General features: G+C 38.7%; 1 protein-coding gene across 1 annotated transcript in view; it reads right to left on the bottom strand.

Annotated features, from left to right (window-relative positions):
- efna2.S (ephrin A2 S homeolog) overlaps positions 1-26,784 on the bottom strand; it is a 123,279-nt gene that overhangs the window by 11,733 nt on the left and 84,762 nt on the right. The window contains exon 2 of the mRNA XM_018243603.2: positions 7,063-7,355. Within this exon, the coding sequence (XP_018099092.2) occupies positions 7,063-7,355 (293 nt within the window). The remainder of the gene's footprint in view (positions 1-7,062; positions 7,356-26,784) is intronic.

Consider the following 26,784-nt stretch of genomic DNA (forward strand, 5'->3'; position numbering starts at 1 on the left):
TAATATTTTTCTTGGAACAGAATGCTAACCATGCTTTTATGGATGGAGATCATAATGGGACAACACCACTTAAAGTAGACCTTGCATTAGTTAAGTATGGACACTCCTGATTTAGGTGCAGCTGTGGAATTTATATTGATGGATCTGTTTAACCTACTCATTCATTTACTTTTGATTACATACTTGTGTCTGTCCCGTCATTTTAAAATCAGCTATGGTTTATTCTCTGATTGAGAAAATGCATTACATGCCAAATTTAATTTAGCACTAACAGTTTCATTTAACTTGAAAGGACCCCAAAACCATTAACACACATAGTACCAATCATATTCACTTTGTTGCCTATTGTAGTCTTTCTACCCAAAATATATATAATTCATTTTGCAATTCTAGCTGAATTTGAATCGGCTGGAATCACTTAGCTTGCTGTAGATTGCCCTTGTGCCTCAGGCACCAAACATAGTTTGGAAGCTAAACAACTAACAGGGACTCACTGTGCTTGAAAAATGTTGTGTACCTCTCAGTGTATAATTAGAACTGTATAAAAATAAAGATGGAGATGATTATAATATCGGTCTGTTATTTTAACAGTCATGCTCAGATTGCTTACCTACAGTCCATCCCAAAATCACAGCTGTTGTCCAATGCTATAAACCTAAACAGGATTAAAGGCATACTAAATAGAATTTTGAAGAAAATTCACTGAACTGTATTGGTTGTTAAAGTTTTTTTGGATGTCTATTGGTTTTTATCATCATCAATCATTGCCCCAGTGGAGCATGGTCCATACCACATATACTCGCATACCATGTTCACTGTGGAGAAAACCTATGCATAGGAGTATATCCAAAACCTTATGCAGACAGTGTCTTAGTCAAAATCCAACCCAGAAACCTATCAGTAAATAGTAACAATCATGCTGCTGTTTCATTTGTGGGTTCTTCCAAGTAATATTTATTTTGTGAGTCGGAGACTTGATTACCCTGACCTAGCAGAATGATTCCAGCATAGCCAGCTATTATACTAAAACAGTATGACTTAAATGAACAGTAACACCCAGAAAATGAAAGTGTTTTAAAGTAATGAAAATATTATGTAATGTTGCTTTGCACTGGTAAAACGGATCTGTTTGCTTCAGAGACACTACTATAGTCCACAACTGGTACCTCTGAGCTTGGATGCTTCCTGCAAGTCATCTCACATCACTGTCAACAACACTTCCCCATCTTCTACTCTTGTTAAAGGAGTAGTCAACCCCTTTCACTGCTAAAATCCCTCCCCTTCCTCTGCATAGGCCCCTTCCCTTCTCCCCCCCCGGGCAAATGCCCCTAACTTATTAGTCACCCCTCTGTGCAGGTTCTCTCTTGCTGAATTCTCGGGCGCCATCTTCGCCCGAGTGATCTTCTTCCTGTACTGATCGGCGTTTGGTGGACCCGAATTTCACAAACTTTCCGATTTCTTTTTTCTGAAACTCTGTGACTTTCGGCGCATGCGCAGTAGATCCAACCGGCAAATACCTCCTACTGTGCATGCGCCGCCAAATACAGGAAGAAGAGCGATCGGACATGGATGGTACCCGTGAACTCAGCAAGAGAGGACCTGGACGGAGGGGTGACTAACAAGTTAGGAGCATTTGTCCGGGGGGTAGGCCGGTGGGGAAGAAGGGAGGAAGGGGGGCCTATGCAGAGGAGGGGGAGGGATTTTTGCGCCGAAGGGGTTGATTTCTCCTTTAAGTCATCTTTAGAATGTCAGTGACACTGCACATGCTCAGTATACTGTGAACTGCAGTTGAGAAGCATTAGGAATTGCGAGGTCATTAAATTAGCAGAAAATAAGAGCGCTTACACAAGGTCATTTTTTCATGCATTTTAATATGCATTGGAGGTTCAAGTTTGAGCATCCCTAAATACATGAGCTAATGGGTTCATTATGCAATCTATAGGACAGTGGTAGTCTTGGGCTTGTAAAAATGTTCCTTGTTTAATTTTCCTCTACATAGTCTGCAGCAGAAAAAAATGGTTGAGATAAAACAAAGTAATTTATGTATAGCGCCGCGTATAAGTTATGCTATGTAAGTGACACATACTGTACATACATATCTTAATATCCATAAGAAAAACATAATAAAATGTTTACATGAAATAACTTATACATGAAATAGATTTATTTAAATACCTTAAGAAGAGAGTGCATATTTATTGGCATGACAGTGAGAAAAATTTATGGGAAGAGCAATATATAGGTCTAATGACTGGAGTGAAATATTGGTAGTGTTCTATTTCTGTAAAGTAAGCTAAACAATAAGGGGCTTTACATACCCTTTGGGTGAATTCAGCAACAGTTTTATATTTTTACTTATTGTAGTGTCCTTGGAAATGTCATTGGTTGTAGGACTGAAAAACAAAGGTGCCAACCAGAAATGAAGACAAGTTTTCCTACATTTCTATATATAACAGTGTCATTAAAGCATACAGTAAGTATGAAATGAATATATGAAGAAATGGCTTCTTTAAATGGCCTGTCACTTGTGATTCTGCATTAATTTGAGCACTTAGGCAGCTTCAGTACCAACACCAGATTCAAATTCAAGTGTCTAATTTATACAAATTTCACCTTGTCATTGCTTTGTAATTAGTGACAATTACTGTAACGCATAAGCAAAATCATTTAGCTCTTATGTATGTAGCAGCAAAAGTTCAAAGCTCAGAATTGGGAATCTCATATGAATTATAATTTGCTATATCCTACTTGATAATGCTCTTATTAAATATACACGCAGAAATCAACAATTAGCTACTCCCTAAAGAGAATCAAGTCAAAACCAAGGCAAGGCAAGTGCCTATATTTCAGATATTGCTAAACTATAGCTCCAGTTGTCGCACACCTGAAACAATGACATCTACATATTGCTAAAACACCAGCAATAAATACTGTAGGTCTCATTTACCAATGGCAGACACAAACCCCAATGTTCATTTATAAGCAAAAAATTGTGTCCATCAGTGCAAATGTACACTGCATTTCCCACCCAATCACTAGTACTTTCTGATGGGTCAGAAGCCAAGCAAAAGGGGATGTGCAACTGAAGGGGATTTGAAGGAGGAGGTAGGTGCAGAAGGGACACAAACTATTCCTGGCTTGTAGGAAATACAAACTCAAAACATAGCTCTTAGCTTTTTTACTATAACCCAGATGTGATCACTAAAATTAAGGGGGTTATTTATTAAAGTCTGATTTTTTCTGGTTGGACTTTTAAAGGGGAAAAACACAATTTTTTTCGTAGAAAAAAACATGAATTTTTGGAGATTTATTGAACCCTGATGGTGTTTTAAAGTCTGAATAAAAAAGTACTCCAACTCAAACCTGCTTAGTTCATGTAGAAGTCAATGGCAGATGTCCCGTTGATATTTTGAATTTATCCTGAACTGTGCTGGGTTTCATCAATAATCTGTGCTGTATTCACAGGGTGAACGGTAGGTCTCTGTGCCCTGAAACAGCAATTCTGCTGCTGTTTTCCCTTTTTGCAAAAACTGCCCTGTTGCAAATTATGTCCACAGTATTAGTGTTGAATTATAGTAGTTAAACTTCAATTGTTGTATTCATGTCTCTCTTGCCAGAGATTGCAGCAATTGTTGGTGTAATCTAAGTCTAGACTGTCCAACGGGCAACCTCGTCGTGCGAATCGTGGATTCGTATGATTTTCGACCGTGTGTGGAGAGTCCCGACATTTTTTGTCCGGCGGAGAACGGTCGTTTGGCCGATCGGACAGGTTAGAAAATTTCTGTCGCCTGCCGATAATATCTCTGCATGTATTGCCGATCGTACGATTTTCAGAGGGAGACTGTCACTAGCTTTGTCAGACATAACTATTGTACGATTGCTGAGGTAGAACATCGGCTGATCTGTTCTTTTGTACTTTATTTGATCAGAATAGTAAGACTTTGATCTGAATGGTTAGTGGCGGGTCGGGAGATGGGAAAGTCCGATCGTACGTTGATTCGTACGATCGGATCTTTGCGTCTATGGCCAGCTTAAGGCACACATCCTACCTCAGGTGCACCAGTTGTAATGTCGCCATGTAGATGGTCACTTTCACAACTACCTAGTAGTGATGACTTCTTGGACAAGTATAATATCCAAGGCTATAATGATCTCAAGATCTATAGATAGTTTAGTTAGGTATCAGTATATACTGTATATAGATAATGTACAGTATGTGTGTATATAAAGAGGTCTGAATAAGTATGCGTATGAACATGTACTAGAGGTTTTTTTGGAGGGGCTGAAAGTGACCTCCTTGGAAATATTAGACTGCACCATTCAAAATATACTGTAATCTTCTTTAAAAGCCTTTATTGAATTATGGGTTTCTGACCTGGGCACCAGCAACGTTTCAGACCAACACCGGTCTTTTTTCAAGCATGGTCCTCCTTGAAAAGGCACCCCAATGGCAAGCCTGTCCAAGAAATTAGTATGGGAGAAAAAATGTCATCGTGCCTGCTACTGGAATATACCAATTACAAGAAAGCAAAAATGTTAAATCCTAGCAATCAAAGGGTGTGACATGAATGGATGACCGGACAAACTGGGATGTAAACTGCACTCTCAACATAACTCCTTGCTTTCTTTCATAGCCTATCCAGTGCTTTAATGCAAATCAGTGTCAGCTTAGGTATTTGCCTGTGCCTGATAATTGATCAGCCATGATGATCGCCAAACGAGTGCGAACTCGCGCAAGCGCCATGGTAGTGCGCATGCACGCTGCATCACACTTTTGCGCACGCGTGAATTTTTGATTTGCCGCGACAAAGAGGGGTCACGCGCCACTGGGAAGCAGATCTGGCCCGGCGGGGCCCACAAGAGCCTTGTGCCCACCGGGTTTTTTCCCCGGCGTCCCGCCGGCCCAATCCGTCCCTGGTATAAACTATTGTTTTTATGCTGATCTTACTGTCAGTATATAAACCAATGCTTTATTTTTTAATTCCTGGCTTGAAGGCAAGCTTTAGTTGCTTAAAAAAAACATGTGTATTGCCTCCTGTAAAATGCCAGTCCATATAGGGGCTACCAAATGGCCAACCACACCCCATATGTGGCATTCCCAGGAACTTTATTCATGCATTTATTCTCTTACTACAGGCCCTATCATCCTTGTTTCATGACTGGTTAAGTGCCCCCAATTAAGAAGGGCCTAATTTCAGACGTTCCACATGACCTTAATTCTAACAGGTTTAGTGTCAATCTGCTTCACCACCAACTTGCATGTAACCTTGTAATATCATTAAAAAGCAAAATAAATTGAGAACATTACTTTCCCTTTAAAAAATAACCATTTAATACAAGGAATAAAGCTAAGAATAAAACTGATTTTAATGGGGTTCACATTTAAATTAACTTTTAGTATGATGTGGTGAGTGATATTCTGAGACAATTTACAATTGGTTTTATTTTTTTATTATTTGTGGTTTTTGGGTTATTTAGCTTTTTATCCAGCGGCTATCCAGTTTACAATTTTTGAATAATGAATTGAGAGACTGGAATATGAATAGGAGAGGGCTTGAATAGAAAGATGAGTAATAAAAGTAGCAATAACAATACATTTGTATTTTTAATGGGTCAGTGACTCCCATTTGAATGCTGTAAAGAGTCAGAAGAAAAGGCAAATAGTTCAACTATAAAAAAGAAAAAATGAAGACCAGTTGAAAAGTTGATTAGAATTAGTCATGCTATAATATACTAAAAGTTAACTTCAAGGTGAACCACCCCTTTAAGGAGAGAGGGCTGATAAGTAGGAAATTTGCAAAACATGTAGAACTGCTTTTGTTGTACATATGCAAAGTCCAAATAAGTTGCTCATGGGTTGTATACACATAATAAAACGTGGACAAGCCAGGACTAACTAAACTTTTAATGAACATTGGTTGAATTTTCTGAACATAAGTGAAACATATTTGCTCCATCTTTTTACAGGAAAATATCATGCTAGTAGTACTAAGCCTCAGATTGTCCATTGTTAAAGTGGCATTGTCAAGTTTACATGATAATCTATTTTTCTTATGTGTTAGGAATAATGGCTTGTGCTTTAATCTTCTTTTTTATTTTTTTTCTGCTGATGATTCCTAAGGCTGAGAGGAAACCATAGCCTCTTACTCATAGGACCCACCCCCTTAGGCTCACAGAGGCCCTTCTTCGGCTTGTTCCATTTTAAGAATTGAAAGGGCTCTATAGCTGATTGCACAGAGTAAAGTCTCAGAATCCATCACATACAGTAACTATATTCCCTATATAGACAAATCTTTAGGGTAACAATTTTTCTTTAAAAATAAATCTATGAAATGCAAATGACTGTGACTGGTGTAAAGTATTAATCAGAGTATTTTTATAAGCAAACTCCAGGACAAGGGGCCCAGGCCCACCATCAGACCCTTCACCTGCTACAAAAAACATTATTTTTAATGAGTAAAGGGCACACATCATACCAAATGTTAATGCAAGTGACTAGCAAAATTATCTTTAGAAACAATTTAAGCACCTTTTCTGGATTCATAGGAAATATTTACTACAGCATCAAGTTATTCTAGATCAATACATTGATCAACATTCTTCCACTTCTGAGTTTGCATGCTTTGTAGTGAAATTAGTCACACAAACAAAAAGTGACTTCAGTATAAAATGTTTGCAGAAAACTAACTCCAGGAGACCTTGTTTTCGTGGTTGTGAAATTACAATGGGTAATTGTGTTAAGGTCTTTAAAAAGGGATAATTACAAGCAGAAATCCATTACATTAATGACTTTCCTATGGAGGAGAGTTAATTACTATAAGTTCCAGCAGTGTTCCGCCTGTGCTTCTCTAGTGACCTCAGTGGGAGCAGAAATGGATTGGTTTTTAGTTCAATGTGTCCATGCAAAAAAATGTTAATCCACCAAAAGATACAAAGAAATGCCATTCAGAATCTGATATCTGTTATGTATGTTATCAATACTAGTTGTCTTTGTTTGCATGTAAAATACCACCAACTAAAACTTAAGAAATAAAATATTTTCCACTGGAGGTTTATACTTACAGATATAATAATACTCATGGCCAGGACGAAACTCAAACCCCAGAGAGAAAGGTGTAAACAGCTGAAATTTCTCTGAAAACTTCAATGGTCCATTTGGGGACTCAGGCCGGTTGCACTCCCATCGCTTGAATCCCTTTTGACGGTGGTCACAGGAGGCATGTCCATCAAAATTGACCATATAAAGTATGTAACGCTCCATCCTGTCTGCTGGGAAAGGAACTTCATAGTGGGGGCAGTAAATGTCCAGATAATCATTGATACTCACATCCACAGTGTAGTCACCATGATGGAACCTGTGGTGAATCATAAACAAAGTTAAATAAAGCTGCAGTTTTATTCACTATGTAAGAAGTACAATATACAATATTAACTACTATCCACCTCTACATTACAATAATTGAATGACCTTTAATAATTCCAAAATGACCTACAAAGAGGCATTTGTTCCTCACAGGACAGTCTTTGAGCTAAAAATGGGAAAGATTTCCCACAAGAGAAAATGATTTGATTAGGGTATTTAAATTAGGGATATAAACACATGCAGGGGATATTTACGTAGTTAAGTAGTTGAGGTTAAAAAAAAAGTCCTTTAAGTACAACCTTCTTTCCAAGTGAGACTTGTCTATCTATTACTTTACTGTATACACACACACTCCAAAAGGTTTAATGCAAAGGTAAGTATATACCGTCATAAGGATTTCTAGGCCAAGTGACAAGATGGATTCTGACCAAGTATATTCTGTTAGAAAATAAAAACAATATATGAAGAAAAGGTATAGGATGTACTATCCTAAAGGGTACTTTACTTATTCACTGCCTGGGAGCAGAGGGACAGCGTATATTCTATACATTACCATTACCTGATGATACTTATGAAACTGCTCTTACTGCTATAAAGAACTTTTTCGTGCCAAGAGTAAATGTGGTTACTGAAAGATATAAATTCCGCCAACGTGGACAACGTAATGGCAAATCCACAGAACAATTTGTAGCAGCTTTGAGAGAGCTGGTTGTTACCTGTGAGTTTGGGAATCTAACAGATGAAATGCTAAGAGACCAAATAGTGGAAAAAACAAACTCACCTCGCATTAGAGAGAGACTGCTCCTAGAGCAGGATTTAACCCTTGCAAAGGCTATTACAGTTGCTAGCCAAATTGAAACAGCAGTGGCAGAGGCTAAAACTCTCAGTCAGGGAACTGCTGGGAATGTACAGATTGTGAATTCAATACTGTGGCCTAATAATGCACTGTCACAGGCAAAATACAGTGCTAAGGAAACGGGATTCACCTACACTACAAAACCATACAACAAATTCAAATAGAAAATACTGCTTTCGCTGTGGTTCAACACAACACACTGCAAATCAAGTTACATGTCCTGCAAAAGCTAAACGGTGCTGCAAATGCACAAAAGTAGGACATTTTGCTAAGATCTACAGTAGTTCTGCTAAAGATGTTCATGAAATCACTACTACAAATGTCACAGTATTAAGTGTGGAAAAAGTTGGTATATTTATTCCAGACAAGTTTATATGCACTGTCAGTGTCATTACTGCTTCTGCTGACAAGGGACACTCCATTAACCTGATGCTTGATACAGGTTCAGCTGTTTCTATACTACCAAAGGATATTTTCTTGAAATACTTTGCAAAAGATCCGCTTGTTGCACCTGCACTGAAATGGGTCAGTTACTTAAAGGATCCAATCCCTGTGCTTGGTTGCTTGCCAGTGACTGTACAATTTGAATCAAATACTGCAAAATGTGACTTTTACATTGTGAATACGGGTACTGCCATACTTGGAAGGGATCTCTTTGCTGCATTAAACCTACAATTAATTGATGGTCTCAATTGACAGCACCAGTGCCTGCCACACAGCCAGTGTCTAGAATTTCACCACAAAGCAACACTTCACTGGACTGTGCAAAGAACTTTGTACACAAAGTTAAGTTGAGACCAGATGTAAAACCAGTACCATTTCCTGATTCAGCATGGGAAAAACTTGCTATTGATTTTGTAGGTCCTTTTGCAGATGCTCCCATAGACTGTAGATTTGCTATAATCTTGATGGACTATTACAGTAAATGGACTGAAATTGCATTTGTTTCTCATATAACATCAGCTACAGTAATAACATTTCTGTCTACAGTCTTCAGCAGAGAAGGTAATCCAAAGGAGTTAATATCAGACAACTGACCACAGTTTGAATTCTTTCTGAGAGAGAGGAATATTGTGCATAGGAAATCTTCAGTGTTTTACCCACAAGCAAATGGAGAAATTGAGCGATTTAACAGAAGTCTGAAAGAAGCACTACAGATAGCAAATCTAACTACAGAGCAATGCGCCATGCAACAACCCAATCATCTCCAGCTGAATTATTACATGGCAGACAGATGCGCACTAAGTTACATGTTACAGACATCAAACTTCCACAAAATACTGTGCTTACAAAATCATCTACTGCTGACATTGTGAAAAGTCAACAAGCCAAATGTAAGGCTTATATGGACAGAAAACGTGGTGCAAGAGAAGTGCACTTTCAGCCTGGATCTTTAGCCAGAATTAAGAAACCAGGAATACTGAAACAAGGACAATCTAAATTTACTACACAACTTGAAGTGAGATGCCAGCGAGGAACATACACATATGAACTGTCTGATGGACGCATATGGAATGCAAGTCATCTTGCTCCTGTTAGATATGATTTTGGAGAAGCTCCATTTGATGAAGGACATTTTCCTACTCCTGATGTCAACTACAATAGGCCTGAAGAAAGTGAACCTATAAGGCGTACTGAGAGAATCAGAAAACTACCTGCATGGACCTGCATGGACCCAGGACCATGTTATGTGAATAATGTATATTATTGCCTTAAGATGTATTGTTGTTGTTTATAACATTTGTCCAAATGCTTTCCTACTATAGTGGGAATATGTGGTGTTTGTGCAGATGAAAGTGAAAGTTACTGTTGTATAATGGCTGCATGAGTCTACTAATAAAGCACTGTTATACTCTCCTCATCCTTGGCTACCCATACCATAACACAGATCTCTGTCCCTATGTATTGTACCTATCTCTTTAGGCCTATTCCTATCCTACTCCAAGGTGTGCCTAGGATAGCCATGTACCAGAAAATTGTCATACATTTCTCCTAATTGTTGGTCACGCTTACCAGATCTACTCACAAGTCTCTCAACCTAAGTGATCTGACTTATTTGAATTGAGTTTTTGGTATGCCTTAGAAAATAGCTGTTATATTGTGGTGCTGGTTTGGATTATAAATCCTGTAGTAAATCTATCCCTCTGCTTGATCACCTTTACATCCAAGAACTGCATTGATACAGAATGTATATGCATATGATCTCATATTCACTTTGTTACACAGTTTGGTTGTGCCAGTGTTTCTGTTGCCTCTTTGCTGGGAAATCCAGAGATGTGTATACCCTGACAATTCTGTAAGCCTCTTCTGATCTCATATTCCAGAGATAGGAAGTGGAGTAGAATATTTAGAAATCTGTACAACACGTTTAGATGTATTATGGCATTTTGGAATGAAGTTGCGGGGGGGGGGGGGGAATGTGCTTGTCATGTATTGAATGCCTTTTCTTTACATCCCAAACTGGGCGCTCCTTTAACTTAAAGTGTATTAAACTTGCCTGTCAACATTTGTTGTGCAGGTATAGGATCTCTTATTCAGAAACCCACTATCCCAAAAGCTCTGAATTACTGGTGCTTTGGATATCGCCAACATATTTTTCTTTAATGCCTTCCTCCCCACTATTGCTTTGTGTGCACTTGGGATATTGAACTTAAAAATTTAAGGGGCAGATTTATCAAGGGTGGAATTGAAAATTTTGAATTCAAATTTGATTCTAGTTTTTCAAGAAATTCAAATTAAATTTTCGAGATTTTTCTAAACTTTTCTGGCCCTTTGAGAACTCAAATTTGACTATTCATCACCTAAAACCTGCAGAATTGCTGTTTCAGTCAATGGGAGAACTCAAGGGATCAATTTGGAGTTGTTTGCAGCATTCCTGACATTCAAGTTTTTTTGGAGAAAAAAAACTCAAATCGAAATTTTAAAATTATAATCAAATCCGATTTGAGTTTTTGGGTTGATCCTATTTACCCAAGTTTAAAAATTAGATTTTTATAATATATTTCAATTGGTCGAATTTCGAGTTCATGAGAATTTATGGGAGTTTTAACAAAATGACATGAATTCGAAATTCAGCCTCTAAATCACACCAAATATGAGGAGAAAAAGTAATGTATCCCATAAACCTTAATTTTACCCCAAGAGCAGAGGGTTAAAGCAAAAGTAAATTTTTTTAAAAAAAAAAATCATATTAAATATAATATTAAATTATTCTAAGAGTTATTAAATCTTAATACATTTATTTATAAGACTACAGGCACAGATTTATGAATTGAGATATAAACATAACTGTTTTCCTTCGGGGTTGGTTGGCAAAAGCCTCAGTGACAGAAATCTCTCCAGTTAATCCCCTATTCTATGATGTTCAGAGTTAAACTCGGGGGAATCTTTGCCAACCTGGTATCACACAAATTTGTTCATTAGATCATATGCCCTGTATTTTGTCCTGTTCTCCAGGGCATCCCAGAAACCAGGCCGCATGTAGGCCTGAAACGTTGCTAACCAGATTCCGCCATGAAAATTTGAATAAAGGCATTTTTATTCTACAAGGTGCTGTACAGAAAAATTTCTATTACGCTGTTCCTAGTGGAGGATGGACCACTGATGGTATGTGCACCTGTTACTTAAGGTTGGGGGAAATAAATAAGCTGACTCTGAAGTGTTTGCATCCCAGAAACCACAGGCAATAAAAAGACTATTCCTCCACCTAGAAATAAAGGAAGCACCGTCAAAACGTTGAAATTTAACTGCACCAGAAATAAATGATGTATCCACAACATGTACACAGCAACATGGAACCATGCTTTGAATGAGTCATTGTACAATAGCTGGAGAATCCTGCTCTAAATCAAAAGAACAGACCATGGGTAGGAAATAAGTGACTGAAAGAGGGTTAGTGGCTGTTACGGCCGGCACCCAATACCAGAACAAGTGCCAAGTACCCTGGTCTCGGCTCGGCTTCTCCAGTAGTGTGACCACCTTTGGGCTTCGGGAGGAGCCCTCAGCTTACTTGGGTGCCACCTGGACTTAACGAGGGGTACAAGGTGGGATGTTCTGGCTGCCAAAAGGGTACGTCTGTGAGCAGAGTCTTTTGGGCCAAAGGTCACGGTACAAAAGGATTAGGCAGAAGGATGGTCAAACAGGCTAGGTCGAGGCAGGCAACTATCAGAATCGTCAGGCAGGCAAAGGTCAAAATTTGGCGCCATTGCGCGCTGGCATCATCACGCCAGTGCACCTGCGCCTTTAAGAAACACGGAGGCGCATGCGCCCTTAGAGAACTGGACCATGCAGTGGGCGAAAAGCACTCTGTGTGCCATTAGCCTTGAAAAACAGTGGTGGTAATGGATATTATGGTCATATAGATGAGCTGTAAACAGAAAATGCCTAACATTTAGGCTAAAAAGATGAACCTGTTTAACTTATCAAATGTTATATCTGCAATTGTTTTCCTATCTTCTTTACTGAAACTGGGAATTGTAGCAATCTTTTTCACAAGCACATTACTATCCCAAGTGTACATTTCTCCGTTCTTGCAAGAATTAATTGAAATATCTTGTAAGATTTTATGTGCATGAATTTGACAAAATTTCTGTGTCCCCCTTGTTAAACCCCAGAGAGAGATGTTGACGTTTTTCACAGCAGGGTTTCCTCACCAATTAATTTTGCCGATTCTACCCACTGAACTTCCCTTGGATAAATCTGCCACACTGGCAGTGATGTGTCAGGCCTGTCGCAACAATTCTGTTTCTAAGCACCTGACAGGTAGAGTAGAAATTCATCATAATTATTTGGAAAAACAATTGGTGACTACACACCATTCTGCCTGCTACACATACAATAAAATATTTTGCTCTGGGCTTTTCTGAATGGAAGCCAGTCTGAGACAATGAAGAAATGGAGAACTTAATAGTAACAGTCCCTAGTGTGAATGTGAAAGTACACTGGGAAAATTGTGTGAGCGTGTTTGGAAGTTGCTGTTTGGATTAACTTATCATGCCCTAGAGTAGTCCCTAAGGGAATTCATCTCTTACTGAAACTATGGTTATTCTTTTGCAAACAACAGATGAACATGAATCTGTATTTTTTTTCACATGACTTTATTAGATTACCCACTCAAGTTGGTTACACCATTAATATAGACATATTTGAAGACTTTTATTGGGCAAAATCTTTATATTCTTTAAATGCGTTGCTTTGGCAGAAACAATAAAAGAATGTTTCACTAGCTCTTGAAGCAGTGGCAGTGTGTTCCTAAAAGCTGTGCCGGAGAAGTCTAATTGATACGCAAATACAAAACAGGAAAAGAATTAACTGCATTCACTCTTCCAAATCTGTGCACTCCACCCACCTCATATATTCCGACTAGATTGACAGGCGTAAATAAGATGCCTGTTGTAATATGTGCAGAGAGCACTACGGGAACACTTGTCATCTGTCACTCTACTTTTAAACAACTAAAGACAAAATACTGGCAGAGCCCCCTGTGTGGATTCACTGGTTGGGTCAGTGACACCAGGGGCAATCCTGGCCCCTCCGGCGCCTGAGGCAGCAGCAGTTGCTGCTGCCCCCCCTCCCCCAGAAATTTGCTCTTAAAGTACCAGGAGCAGCATTTTTGCTGCCCCTGGTACCTAGTTGGTCAGTGCCGCCTGAGGCGACAGCCTCAACTCGCCTCATTGGCGGAGCACCCCTGAGTGACACTTTGGCTGGAAAGCATGGAGAATAATTCATGAGCACCAAAAAGTCATGAACAAGCTGAGTGCTTAAGGGGAAACTTATTACAAGGACCAGGGAGACTAATTCTCTCTGCACCATGCTTAGCATCCACTACGTTTTTACAAAAGAAAAAATGTCATTCAGAGAGAGTCTCACTGCATCTAAAAGGGGTGCAAAGGGTAAGGTGTGGGATTGCTTAATGATTGGTATGAAGTCCAACAGATAGGACTGCCCACGGGTCTCTCCATTCAAAACATCTTTCTATTTTACATTTCGCTACAATATGACATGGCTAAGAATTATGGCTATGTGAATGTCCAGCTAAGAATGATTTTGTCTCTAACCTTCTAAACACTCTGTTATTTGCAAAATAACCTTGAAATATATCACATGACAGCGTGGGTTTAAAAAAACTGCTAGAATGAAACAGTTGATGTCTTTGCAAGAAATAATTCAGCTGTTTAAAGCAACGCCATAATCATGGAACTGTGCTCGGAGAGTCCATCTTTATCATGTTTCAGTCAGCACAACGAGCTTTAGCTGCTTTGCGGAGAGTTTAGTACCATACTGCTCTCTCTCAAAAAATAAAAAAGCCAAAAAAGTAGCTTGTCTTACTCAACTGTGTGAAGAATTCATCCGCCTGATTTCTATTTAAATGGAGATTGCTCCAGCTAACAAAGAGAGTCCCACTGGGCCTGTAAGTGGCAATTCAGCATGATGGGTAGAATCATATCGATGGCCTCTGGAAATGCAGCCTTAAAGTGTGAGCAGATACTGCCGCATTTAATAAAGCTGGCGAGCCAGTGGAAGCAGGTGCAGCTTTTAAAGGTACACGCTTGCAAATTCCAGGTGCATTTGAATTCTTGAGACAAATCTGGAATACAAGAGGCTGGCTCTAAATGCTAAGTAGATATTTATGCTTTTTTTCCTCATTCCAATTACAGATCCTTTTGGGATTTCCTATAGCTTTTAGCCAATAATGCCTATGATAGTTTATAAATAATATATATATATATATATATATATATATATATATATATATATATATATATATATATATATATATATATATACATTTTTTTACTTACTGAAATGTATTGAATGTTAAATATTCACGGATAAAACCAAGATGCACCAAATTATCCCAGAAACAAAACACGGAGGATGAGATTTTGTACGATTGCATGAACGTCAGACTAGATCACCAGAGGGCCTGCCATCTAGAGCCTACTTCACAGCTAATAGAAATAGAAATAAAGCATGCTAAATTCTATGGCTCTCCTGTGTATAAAATAAAGAACTGAGGGTAATTATCGTACAGAAGGGTACACTGTGGCCTGGTCAAGAACTTTAGAAATATTTGCAACTATTTCAATAATAAACTGCAATTAGAAAATGTAATCACAGCAAAACCCCACAAGTGATATAAAAACAAAATAGGATGCACATTCATTATTCTTATAATGTACTATATACTTAATATATATATATGTGAAATCTTTCAGCGTAACCGACTGAAAGGGTAAATTAAAGGGATACTGTCATGGGGAAAACATTTTTTTTTTCAAAATGAATCAGTTAATAGTGCTGCTCCAGCAGAATTCTGCACTGAAATCCATTTCTCAAAAGAGCAAACTGATTTTTTTTATATTCAATTTTGAAATCTGACATGGGGCTAGACATTTTGTCAATTTCCCAGCTGCCCCTGGTCATGTGACTTGTGCCTGCACTTTAGGAGAGAAATGCTTTCTGGCAGGCTGCTGTTTTTCCTTCTCAATGTAATTGAATGTGTCTCAGTGAGACATGGGTTTTTACTATCAAGTGTTGTTCTTAGATCTACCAGGGAGCTATTATCTTGTGTTAGGGAGCTGCTATCTGGTTACCTTCCCATTGTTCTTTTGTTTGGCTGCTGGGGGGAAAAGGGAGGGAATGATATCACTACAACTTGCAGTACAGCAGTAAAGAGTGATTGAAGTTTATCAGAGCACAAGTCACATGACTTGGGGCATCTGGGAAATTGACAATATGTCTAGCCCCATGTCAGATTTCAAAATTGAATATATAAAAATCTGTTCTTTTTAGAAATGGATTTCAGTGCAGAATTCTGCTGTAGCAGCACTATTAACTGATTTATTTTGAAAAAAATTTTTTTTTCCCATGACAGTATCCCTTTAAGGTAAAATGTGTTTAAAGACCAGGATCACATAAGTTACCCAGAAGGGCACTGGGTAACCACAATAAACAGGACAACAAAGACACCGACCGGTCTTACTTACACCCATTAAAGACCACTATAGACTTCCACACTGGATGTAAGAGGAGGGTGCAAAGGTCTTTTTGGTACAATAACATTTATTTGGACATGATCAAGCCCTGTCAACCTTTTGTCATGGAGCATGGGCTTACAGTAAGTATTAGTGATGAAAATCAAGTTAATTAACTAAAGAACTGTGGAAAAAGTATAACAGATATACGTGTGATATTGCAAACAAGACAGCGTTCATGGAGCATAGCCAGTTGCTATTGCTTGTGTTATAAAAAAAATAGCATGTAATAGCTAAAAGCGTTGCCTTAAGTGTTGCCGTAAATGCTTTTAATATTTAGAGAAAAACAAGGCACAAGCACAGAATAAGATGTTGGGCACACACAGAGAGATAAAGTGGTTCACTTTCAGATGATTTGAAACAAGGTAATATCTGAAATGAGCCTCCCATCTCATTAATAGACTTATCAGCAACCCGATCACACAGGGAAAAGCACTAATTAAGGGCAGTTTTTTTATTCTCACAATCCAGTTGTGCCAACCCTGCCCCTGGCAAGGTAACTTTTAAAATGTAAAATTAATACAAGAGAACAATTTACTGGAGCACTCTTCAAAACTCCTCTTCATATTAAAGTCTAGGCAATAAGCAAGGATTAGAAATAATTTGCATTTAAATCAAAATCTCAGAGCTCCTTGCAGACAGACAAATTTGTTAAATTACCCTTTATTAGATATTATAAATTGTACACTTTGGGAAACAGATGAAAAAAAGATCAGATGTATGTGGTGGAGTCAAACAAACACCATCACGTTTCTTATCATCAGTGCTGGTTTTGGCTTCATTGTGAATTTTGAATTTCTCCACAATTCCCTGACTATCCTGATTTTAAAACACAGGCAAGTAGACTCAGAGAAGCAAGAGGGTTCTGTGGCATCAAGGACTGAATGAATGAGCTATGGGTACAAAAGTAGATGACAAAAGTAGAAAATCATGTTCTAAAGTCAACAGATGCTCATAATAAAACAGAGACATAACATATAATCAATGTGAGAAGTAAGTGTTCTTTCACTGCTTTGCTTTGTTTACCTGTATGTAGTTGACATCTGATAAGACTAATCCTTAAAACCAGTGAGTGATATTTAGACTATAAGACATTCCATGAAAATTGATATTGTAGCAAAACTCAATTGCCTACAATGCCACACTTCAATGTTTTTTTTTCTATTTCTTAACCTGGTTTCAACTCCATAGCATATAAAATAAGCACAATTATCCTTTGTGCTATGTACCTACTAGACATTGGAAATGACTCAATAGTTAAAGAGCAGTATAACCCTTGTTCAACATGTGTTCATTGGCGTGGGATTGTGTTGAACATACACTTTACTTATTGTTTAAATTATAAAAGTATATATTTTTGTTATTTCTTGAGCTAACCACAGCAAACTGGGAGATTGAAGCTACTCTATGTTAGATCCTTGCAAAGCAGATAATTAAATTACCAAAATACTATATCCTCCCTATCTATTTAGATAGATTATGCAAGATTATTAATGTTTGCACTGCAAATAGAATAATCTATCTACCTTTTAAGAACCAACATTTTTTTATTTAGTCCCAACTGCAACTGAATATCTCACCAAATATGTAAAAGCACAAAACATATTTCTCGTGTTTTAATTTATTTGGTCCTTAAAGCAACAACCTACACACTCAAATTTGGAACAAAATGCATGAATTCTTTTAGGATTCTAAGGGCTAGATCTACACTTGTCTCTGGAATATTTTTCAGTGATAAACTAGAGCACTAACATAGCCCTAAAAGTTCCCCCTTCTGTGTTTGCTTAATATGACCCTAAAACTTATTTTTAAAATAATGAACACAATTTCCAATAACAATGTACAGGATTTGCAGCATCTTAGAGGATCTATGTGAAAAAGATATATACCCCTCAAAGGTCTCAATGGCCCTTTCACAAGTGAGGTATATGAAACACCACAGAAAAAGTGAGGCAGAACTAAAAGAGAACTTTAATTGAGTAGTATTGGTTTTGGATGGCTTGAGAAATAAATAGAACCCCAAGGAATGTGCAATAATGTGCAGTATGAACTATTGATTACCTGTCATTTCAAATTATACCAATGGAGCCCTCTGCAGATGACCTTCGAAATAAGACATACGCCTACCTCTTTTAAACATGCTAAAAAAATATTTGTGGGCTTTGATGTGTGCCCCTTGCTCATTAAAATGGTGAGTCTTCTGTGTGGTGATGTATAACCATGATGGTAATATGTTGAGGACCAAGCTTGAGTGTCAGCTCTGGTGGAAGACAAGGTGGGCACACCAGTGTGGGCACTGTTCTTCCCTCTTGGTACTTCCTTAAGAAGTGTGTGATCAATAATTAAATAAAATAAAATACTTCAGAGAGAGCAAAGGAAATGGGATGTGACCAGTACAGGAAATGTTGTGTTATGAGATCATATACAGGAAGCACTTCAAGACAATAGTTTTTAAACTGCCTCACTGGAAACCAGATCAGGCACAGCTGTATATCTGTGAAGTGAATATAATAACCTTTTCCCAGGCATTCATCTAGATATAGATATCCACAACAGACACTTTTCTCCTTTTTAAGGCAGTTTATTTACACACAGGAGTGACCGTTTCAGGATACAAAACAAACCATAAAAATAAATCCTGCCCACTGGGCTCTAACTTCGCACAAAGAGAGTTCCCTTACTAAACTGGGCCCCTCATGGACTACCAGTAAGAAAACATTTATATTGGGGTCACCCCTGTACTCACAAATCTCCTGGGGGTTGCTCAGCCTCCTGGCTTTTTCTCAGACAGACTCTTTGTCACTTGGTCTCCTCTATCTGCACCTTGCAGTGGCAAATGGCACCCCAGCCCCTCTGGGAGTTCCTCACACAGGCAGGTGTCCTTCCTGCTCTGTGTTCTGCTCTGAGAGTGATTCCTAACAGGCCCACTAGAACTAAATACCTTTCCACAGGAGCTCCAATCCATGAGCTGGACTACTGGATCGGAGTACCTGGCTTGCCTGTTCTTTCCAGAAAACTCCAGCTTCCAGGACCTGGCAACCAAAGCATTTAAACAGAGAACCTATCGTCTGTTTATTAACACCCTTCCTGGTGCCTACCTCTCCTACTATGGTGAACTTAAAGGGAAAACACATCTTTTCCCACATTGTTTTGGTCACTCTACCAATATATATATATATATATATATATATATATATATATATATATATATATATATATATATATATATATATTCAAGTTGTATAAAGCGTTGTTTTGAAATGTAATTTTGCATGGAAATCCAATTGTATCAGTTGTATGGGTCCCACAGATTCTCTTGAAATTCTGTAGTACAGAAGTGGCCTTACCATTATACTTTGGTAAGGAAAGTAGCTAAGTAACATTGTAAGTTTTGGACAGAAGGATGTGTCAATCTAGATTTCTACAATTTAGGGCATACAGGCATATTGTAATATTTAAAACAGATTACTGAAAATAAAACAGTAACAGTAAAACAGTCTGTTAGAACAGGAAACTGGAACAGATGCTTTTTACTGCAAAAATACACTTGGAATGCTTCCTGACAATATCTCAGCTCTCATTATTTTTACACACAATTATCATTCAAAAGTGGAGTATTTATCATAGGTTTAAAGAGGGTGAATCTTATTTTTTCTAAGAGACATACAACTGGATATTTTTATGCATTCTTGCTTTATTTTACATTCACACGCTCTGTGACATTTATCATTTTACAAAACTCAGAGTCCTTCACACTCAAAACACAAATACTCATCAAGAGCAACCTTAGATGGATCTGGTAAAATGCTGTTTATCTCAGTGAAGTCCTGCTGAAGACGGCACTCACAGAGCTAGATCTAATCAGCCAGTACTATTGTCCACAAGACAAGGTGTAATTACAAAGCACTTTGGAGAACATCTCTGTCACAGGTTCAGAAATACCAGGCCATTTAGCAATTTCATCTCGACACCCACCCAAAAAAAATCCTCTTTGGTAATAATTTCACATCTGTAGCAATTTAAATATTATTAGCTTTCTTCATTTATGTGCTTTTAGTGTATTTCTATCCCATTTTCTGCTTTGGCAAATTGTCATTCTGATTAACTGACTTTTCTGTGACTCCAAAAGAACGGGTACACGGGTAATAAAAGTGGAAATCTGTAAAATCAAGATTTTTATTCAAGGTCTTCTATAAACTGGTTTTCCCCTGGTCACTATGGCAGCCTTTACACCAAGGGTTATTCCCCACCTCTCAGGTCGATAGGACAGGTTAACATCAAAACTCCTCCCCAAAAAAGAATAGCAACACCTATTAACCTTATATACACCCCTACTTGCTCCTTACTCTTGTCTTTTTTCCTGTCCTCGCTGGAGATAGGACGAAAAATTTTTTTTTTTAGGCATAGGATAGGGAAGAGGCGGACGGCGCCATTTTCTTTGTGGGCGCTAGCACAGGACGTGCCCATACTTCAGGCGCTTACTGATGAGGTCAGTCCAGCGTGTATCAAACTTCTATGCGCTGGAAAGACAGGCGCGTCTTGTGCTGCACGCAAGGAGAGTGGAGCGTTTGGTGACTGAAAGGGTAAGAGAATAGGCTTTTGTTTTAGGGAGCGTTTTTTATTTAAAAGGCTCTCATGATTGTTTCTTTTCGGTGTTTATTAGATTGCTCAATGATGGAGCCACAGGTGCCTAGTAGCCCAGAAAATGCTGCCCAGAGTATTAGGAGGTGAGCCATGTAAACAGGTAGGTTTGTGTTTTAAAAAAGAGGGAAAAAGAGTGCAGCTTTTGTAATGATATTTTTGGTTCTTTACTTGTTAGTGTGCCTATGCCCAGGAAGAGGAGTAGCAAGGAGAAGAACAAGGTCTGTGTAGCATGCCAGAATACAGCACAAAAACACTCAAAATTTTGTGATCGTTGCTCAAGAAGGCTGGCTGGGGATGCAGCAGCAGATACAGCAGACATCTTAAGATGGATAAAAGAAGCTGTTTCAGAAGGAGTGCAAGAAGCCAGAAAAAGATCCAGAGCTGATCTAGAAACAGAAGTAGAGAGACCTTTACATAGAAGTGAAAGACAACACGTAAGAGAGCTGATGTCAGACGATTCATCAGAAGAAGGGTCTGAAGAGGAAGAGGTTAAATCTTCATTTGATCTCTCACTAGTAGAACCATTAATAAAGGCTGTAAGAACACAGTTGGAGTTGCCTGAACCACAGGAGGCGCACACATCTTCATTTAATCCTTTTAAGTCTTTAAAAAAGGAAAAAGCAACTTTTCCAGTACATGAAGTGATAAAAGAGATTATATCAAAGGAGTGGGAAAAGACAGAGGGAAGATATCCAATTCCAACTAAGATATTTAAAAAATATCCTTTTTCTCTAGAGGAGGAGCAGGTGCTAAACAAACCCCCTAAAGTAGATGCTGCAGTAGCTCGTTTGTCAAGGAGAACAGCGTTACCAGTGGAAGATGTGGCATCTTTTCAGAATCCAATGGATAAGAAAATTGAAACATCGTTAAGAAAATCGCATGTGGCGTTGGGAGCGACTACGAAACCAGCACTAGCATTAACATCGGTTTCGAGAGCATTGCAATGTTGGATTTAGAATATAGAAAGAGCTCTAAAAGGTGGAGTAAATAGAGCATATATTGTGGATTCCTTGGAGGAAGTAAAGCTTGCGACGGATTTCATCGCGGAAGCGTCAGTCGATTTGGTCAAGGCATCATCCAGAGCAATGGCGTTATCTGTAGCAGCACGAAGAGCGTTGTGGTTGAGATCATGGACAGCGGATAAAGCGTCAAAGATAAGCCTTTGCAATTTACCATTTGAAGGTACAATGCTGTTCGGAGAGAAATTGGAAGAAATAATCAAGAAAGTTACAGGAGGGAAGAGTGTGTTTCTTCCACAAGAGAGGGTATCAATGAGAGGAGAAGGGAATAAGAACAAACAGTTTTTTCAGGAAAGAAAATTCCCTAGAGATCAGAGGTTTAACAGAACGACAACGAGAAACTCCACATCCAGTCAGTGGAGGGGAGGTCAGAGTTCTCTTTTTAGACAACAGAGAGGAAGAGGAACAAGACTTGCAGGGCAAGATAGAAAGATGTATTGAGGATTCGGCAGTCCAAACTTCGTTGATACCCAGAAGATTAGAACGTTTTGTGGAGGTTTGGACAAAGTCTACAAAGGATCAGTGGGTATTACAGATAATAAGAAAAGGATACTACCTGGAGTTCGACAGAACACCAAGAAACAGTTATTTTACGATATCGAATGTTCCAGTAGACAAGAAAAAGAGAGAGATTATGTTAAGTTATGTACAACAACTGTTGATGGATGGGGCCATTGTTCCAGTACCTCAGGAAGAGAGAAAGACGGGTTTTTACTCTTCAATGTTCCTGTTGGAAAAGAAGACGGGGGACTACCGGCCAGTCTTGGATTTAAGGCCCATAAATGTTTATCTGAAGGTAAAAAAATTCAGGATGGAGTCAATTCAGACAATTATTGTGCAGATACAACCAACAGATTGGATGTTGTCACTGGATCTAAAAGATGCATATTTGCACATACCGATCGCAAAGAGTCATCAGAGATTTCTTCGATTTGCGATAGGGGTAGACAAGCATTTCCAGTTCACATGCCTGCCGTTCGGATTAGCGACGTCTCCGCGAGTATTCACAAAGGTCTTGCAAGCTCTGATAGCAGAAATCAGGAAAAGGGGTATTTTAATATACCACTATTTAGACGACATTTTGCTAAAGGCGGAAGATTCAAGAATACTAGAGATTCATCGAGATGTAGTGATAGATATACTTCAGAGTCATGGATGGAGGCTGAATATGGGAAAAAGTCAATGTCGGCCCACACAGGATCTGGTATATCTAGGGGCAAGGTTCTTGACAGAACAAGCCTTAGTGACATTACCAGAGGACAAAAAGATCAAGATAAGGATAGTCATGGCACAGTTTCTTCAAAAGTCCACTTGGCCAGCAAGGAAAATAGCAAGTGTCTTGGGATTGTTGAATTCAACAATTCCAATGGTAAGATGGGCGAGATGGCATATAAGACCTCTGCAACAAAGTTTCATTCGACAGTGGAGACGATCATATCAGTCATGGAGTCAAAAATTTCTGATTACGGATCAGGTTCAAGAGGAAATGAGATGGTGGCTATCACAAGAAAATCTGACCAGGGGAAAGTCCCTAGTAGAGGTGCAGTGGACGGTGTTGACAACAGACTCAAGCCCGTGGGGCTGGGGAGCACACCTAAATCAGATTTATATTCAAGGGAGATGGAGTGCAGAAGAAAAGCACCTATCATCCAACATTTTGGAACTAAGAGCGGTCTGGAAGGCAATCCAAACTCTAAATCAGCAATTGTACGGAACTTCTTTGATGGTGAAGATGGACAATCTAGCAGCAGTGATGTACATCAAGAAACAAGGGGGTACTCGCAGCAAGAATTTGTTGGAGGAACTAAAACCCATTATGAGATGGGGAGAAAAATACCTTCAAGATCTGTCAGCGTTACATATCCCAGGAAAACTCAATCAGGTAGCAGACTTTTTGAGTCGGACGACAATCAACAAACACGAGTGGGAGCTGAGTCAGGAAATATTCCTGAAGATTGTACAGAGATGGGGGCAACCAGTTGTGGACCTAATGGCAACAGAAAAAAATCGAAAGGTAAAGCAATTCTATGCGAGGACGCATTGTTATCAAGCACTAGCGACGGATGCTCTGGTGCAAGATTGGAGTCAGGGTCTGTTATACATCTTTCCTCCATATCCATTAATCCCGAGGGTACTCAGGAAGATAAAGAGGGAGAGGGCCAATGTGATAGCAATCCTTCCAGATTGGCCCAGGAGAATTTGGTATCCATTGCTGAGATCAATGTTGATAGACAATCCATGGACGCTTCCAATGAGGACAGACCTACTTCTTCAGGGTCCAATGATACATCCAGGTCCGCAGGGATTATCTCTGAAGGCTTGGAGATTGAAAGGAGTAGGCTAATAAAAGAAGGATTCTCAGAGGCAGTAATTAAAACAATGTTGGCCGCAAGAAAACCTTCAACTAATAAAACTTATCAAAGAGTATGGAAGGTATTTTTGCCGTGGTTGCTTAAGAAGGGAGTCACTCCTGAGCAAGTAACAGTGTCCCATGTATTGGACTTTCTCCAAGCAGGATTTGATAAAAACCTGAGTGTGAGGACTCTAAAATTACAGACATCAGCAATTTCTGTGTTAACAGAAAAGCAGTGGGCAAGAGACCAAAAGATAGTAAAGTTCTTAACAGGAGTACTACATCTGAGACCGCCAGTCAAAAAGCTTTCAGCAACATGGAGTTTGCCTCTAGTCTTGAAAGCATTAACAAAGGAACCATTCGAACCACTAGACACAGTGGCAGAGATGTTGTTAACTCTGAAGACAACCTTTTTAATTGCAGTCACTTCAGCTAGAAGAGTAAGTGACTTGCAGGCGCTTTCATCAGAAGAACCATATACAGTCCTGCAAGCAGATAAGGTGGTGATGAGAACAGTGCCAGAGTTCTTACCAAAAGTGGTAAGAGAGCATCATTTAAACAAAGAGATCATCCTACCAGCGTTCTATCCAGAGCCAATATCTGAAAGGGAAACAGAATGGCATACTCTGGACGTAGTAAGATGTTTGTCGATATATCTTAAGAGAACAAGGATGTGGAGAAAAGAGAAAAGGTTATTAATTATTCCAGCCGGGAATAAAAAAGGAAAAGCAGCGTCCACAACTACGATAAGTAGGTGGATAGTAAACTGCATCAAGATGGCCTATCAGGAAGTCGGGGTTCGGTTTCCAAGAGGTGTAAAGGCACACTCCACAAGGGCAATCAGTGCTTCATGGGCTTTTCAGGCAGAAGCTTCAATGGGAGAAGTATGCAAGGCAGCATCATGGAGCTCTGCAAATACATTTTTGAAGCACTATCATTTAGATGTGCGATCCACTCAAGAAGCTAATGTTGCGTTAAAAATTTTGGAATCAGTGTGTGAATAAAGTTTTTTCGTTCAGCAAGATAAAGAGTTTTTTGATTTTCCCTCCCTAAAATATTGCTCATGTATATCACCCTTGGTGTGAAGGCTGCCATAGTGACCAGGGGAAAAGAGAAAATTTAAATTCATACTTACCGAAATTTTCTTTTCCTGGTTACTATGGGCAGCCTTTACACTAAACCCTCCCTAATGTTGAGCTCGGACAAAAAGACAAGAGTAAGGAGCAAGTAGGGGTGTATATAAGGTTAATAGGTGTTGCTATTCTTTTTTGGGGAGGAGTTTTGATGTTAACCTGTCCTATCGACCTGAGAGGTGGGGAATAACCCTTGGTGTAAAGGCTGCCCATAGTAACCAGGAAAAGAAAATTTCGGTAAGTATGAATTTAAATTTTCTCTTATATTTCTTTTGTCTTATTTCTAAGGATTTTTTTTACTTAAATCTGAAAATTTCTACTGTATGTTTCTGAAAGGTAATTAAGCCAGATAAAATATTGTAGATAACACACAAATGAGTGCTTTGTATGACTATTAGAATATATCAAACACTTAGGGGCACATTTACTCGAGTGAAGGAATAGAATAAAAAAACTTAGAATTTTGAATGCTTTTTTTGGCTACTTCGACCATCGAATTGACTACTTCGACCTTCGACTACGACTTCAACTTCGAATCGAACGAATCGAACTAAAAATCGTTCAACTATTCGACCATTCGATATTCGAAGTACTGTCTTTTTAAAAAAAAACTTTGACCCTCTACTTCGCCATCCAAACCCTACCAAACCTCAATGTTAGCCTATGGGGAAGGTCCAAGCTTTTTTTAGCCGAAGAAAAATCGTTCGATCGATGGATTAAAATCCTTTGAATCTATTCAAAGTCGAAGGATTTACCTTCGGCAGTATGATAAATCTCGAAAATCGAAATTTGAATTTTTTTAAATTTAAATTGCTATTTTTTTATAGCAAACAGGCATTCCTACTGATAATCCTATATTCATACAAAAGCACTAAATTGCAGGGCCTTTTACCGGATATTTACAAAGATCAAATCTTATTTTCTCCAACAGGCAATATACTTACATAATAATTCCCATTTTCCCAGTGTGTGTGTGCCTATGTGTATTTTTTGTCTCTACAGTATATTGATTGCCTTCTCTTTAAAGAATGCCCCCTTTTAATTGGTGCACATCTGGCAATGTAAAGGCTGCCTAATTTATTGCAAATGTTGCGGTAGAAGAGAGCAACAATACTATTTATTTAAGTCAGACATCACAAATGCTTGACACTGCACGAATAAAAAGCAGCAAGAGCTCAAGCACCAGATTAAACAGGTGGATTTTGAAAGAGAACACAGTCTGGCAGCTGTGTGCGCAGCAGGTACTGGAAGAAAGATTATAACGGCAATAAGCTCTGTCACGGAAAGTCCGGTCACTGTTTTATGAGAAGTTTTTTAGACAGACAGGAATACCAAAGAAAAAACAAAAAAAGACACCTGAAAATAAAAGTATCATTCACA

Source organism: Xenopus laevis, chromosome 1S, assembly GCF_017654675.1.
Source record: "Xenopus laevis strain J_2021 chromosome 1S, Xenopus_laevis_v10.1, whole genome shotgun sequence".
Taxonomy (NCBI): domain Eukaryota; kingdom Metazoa; phylum Chordata; class Amphibia; order Anura; family Pipidae; genus Xenopus; species Xenopus laevis.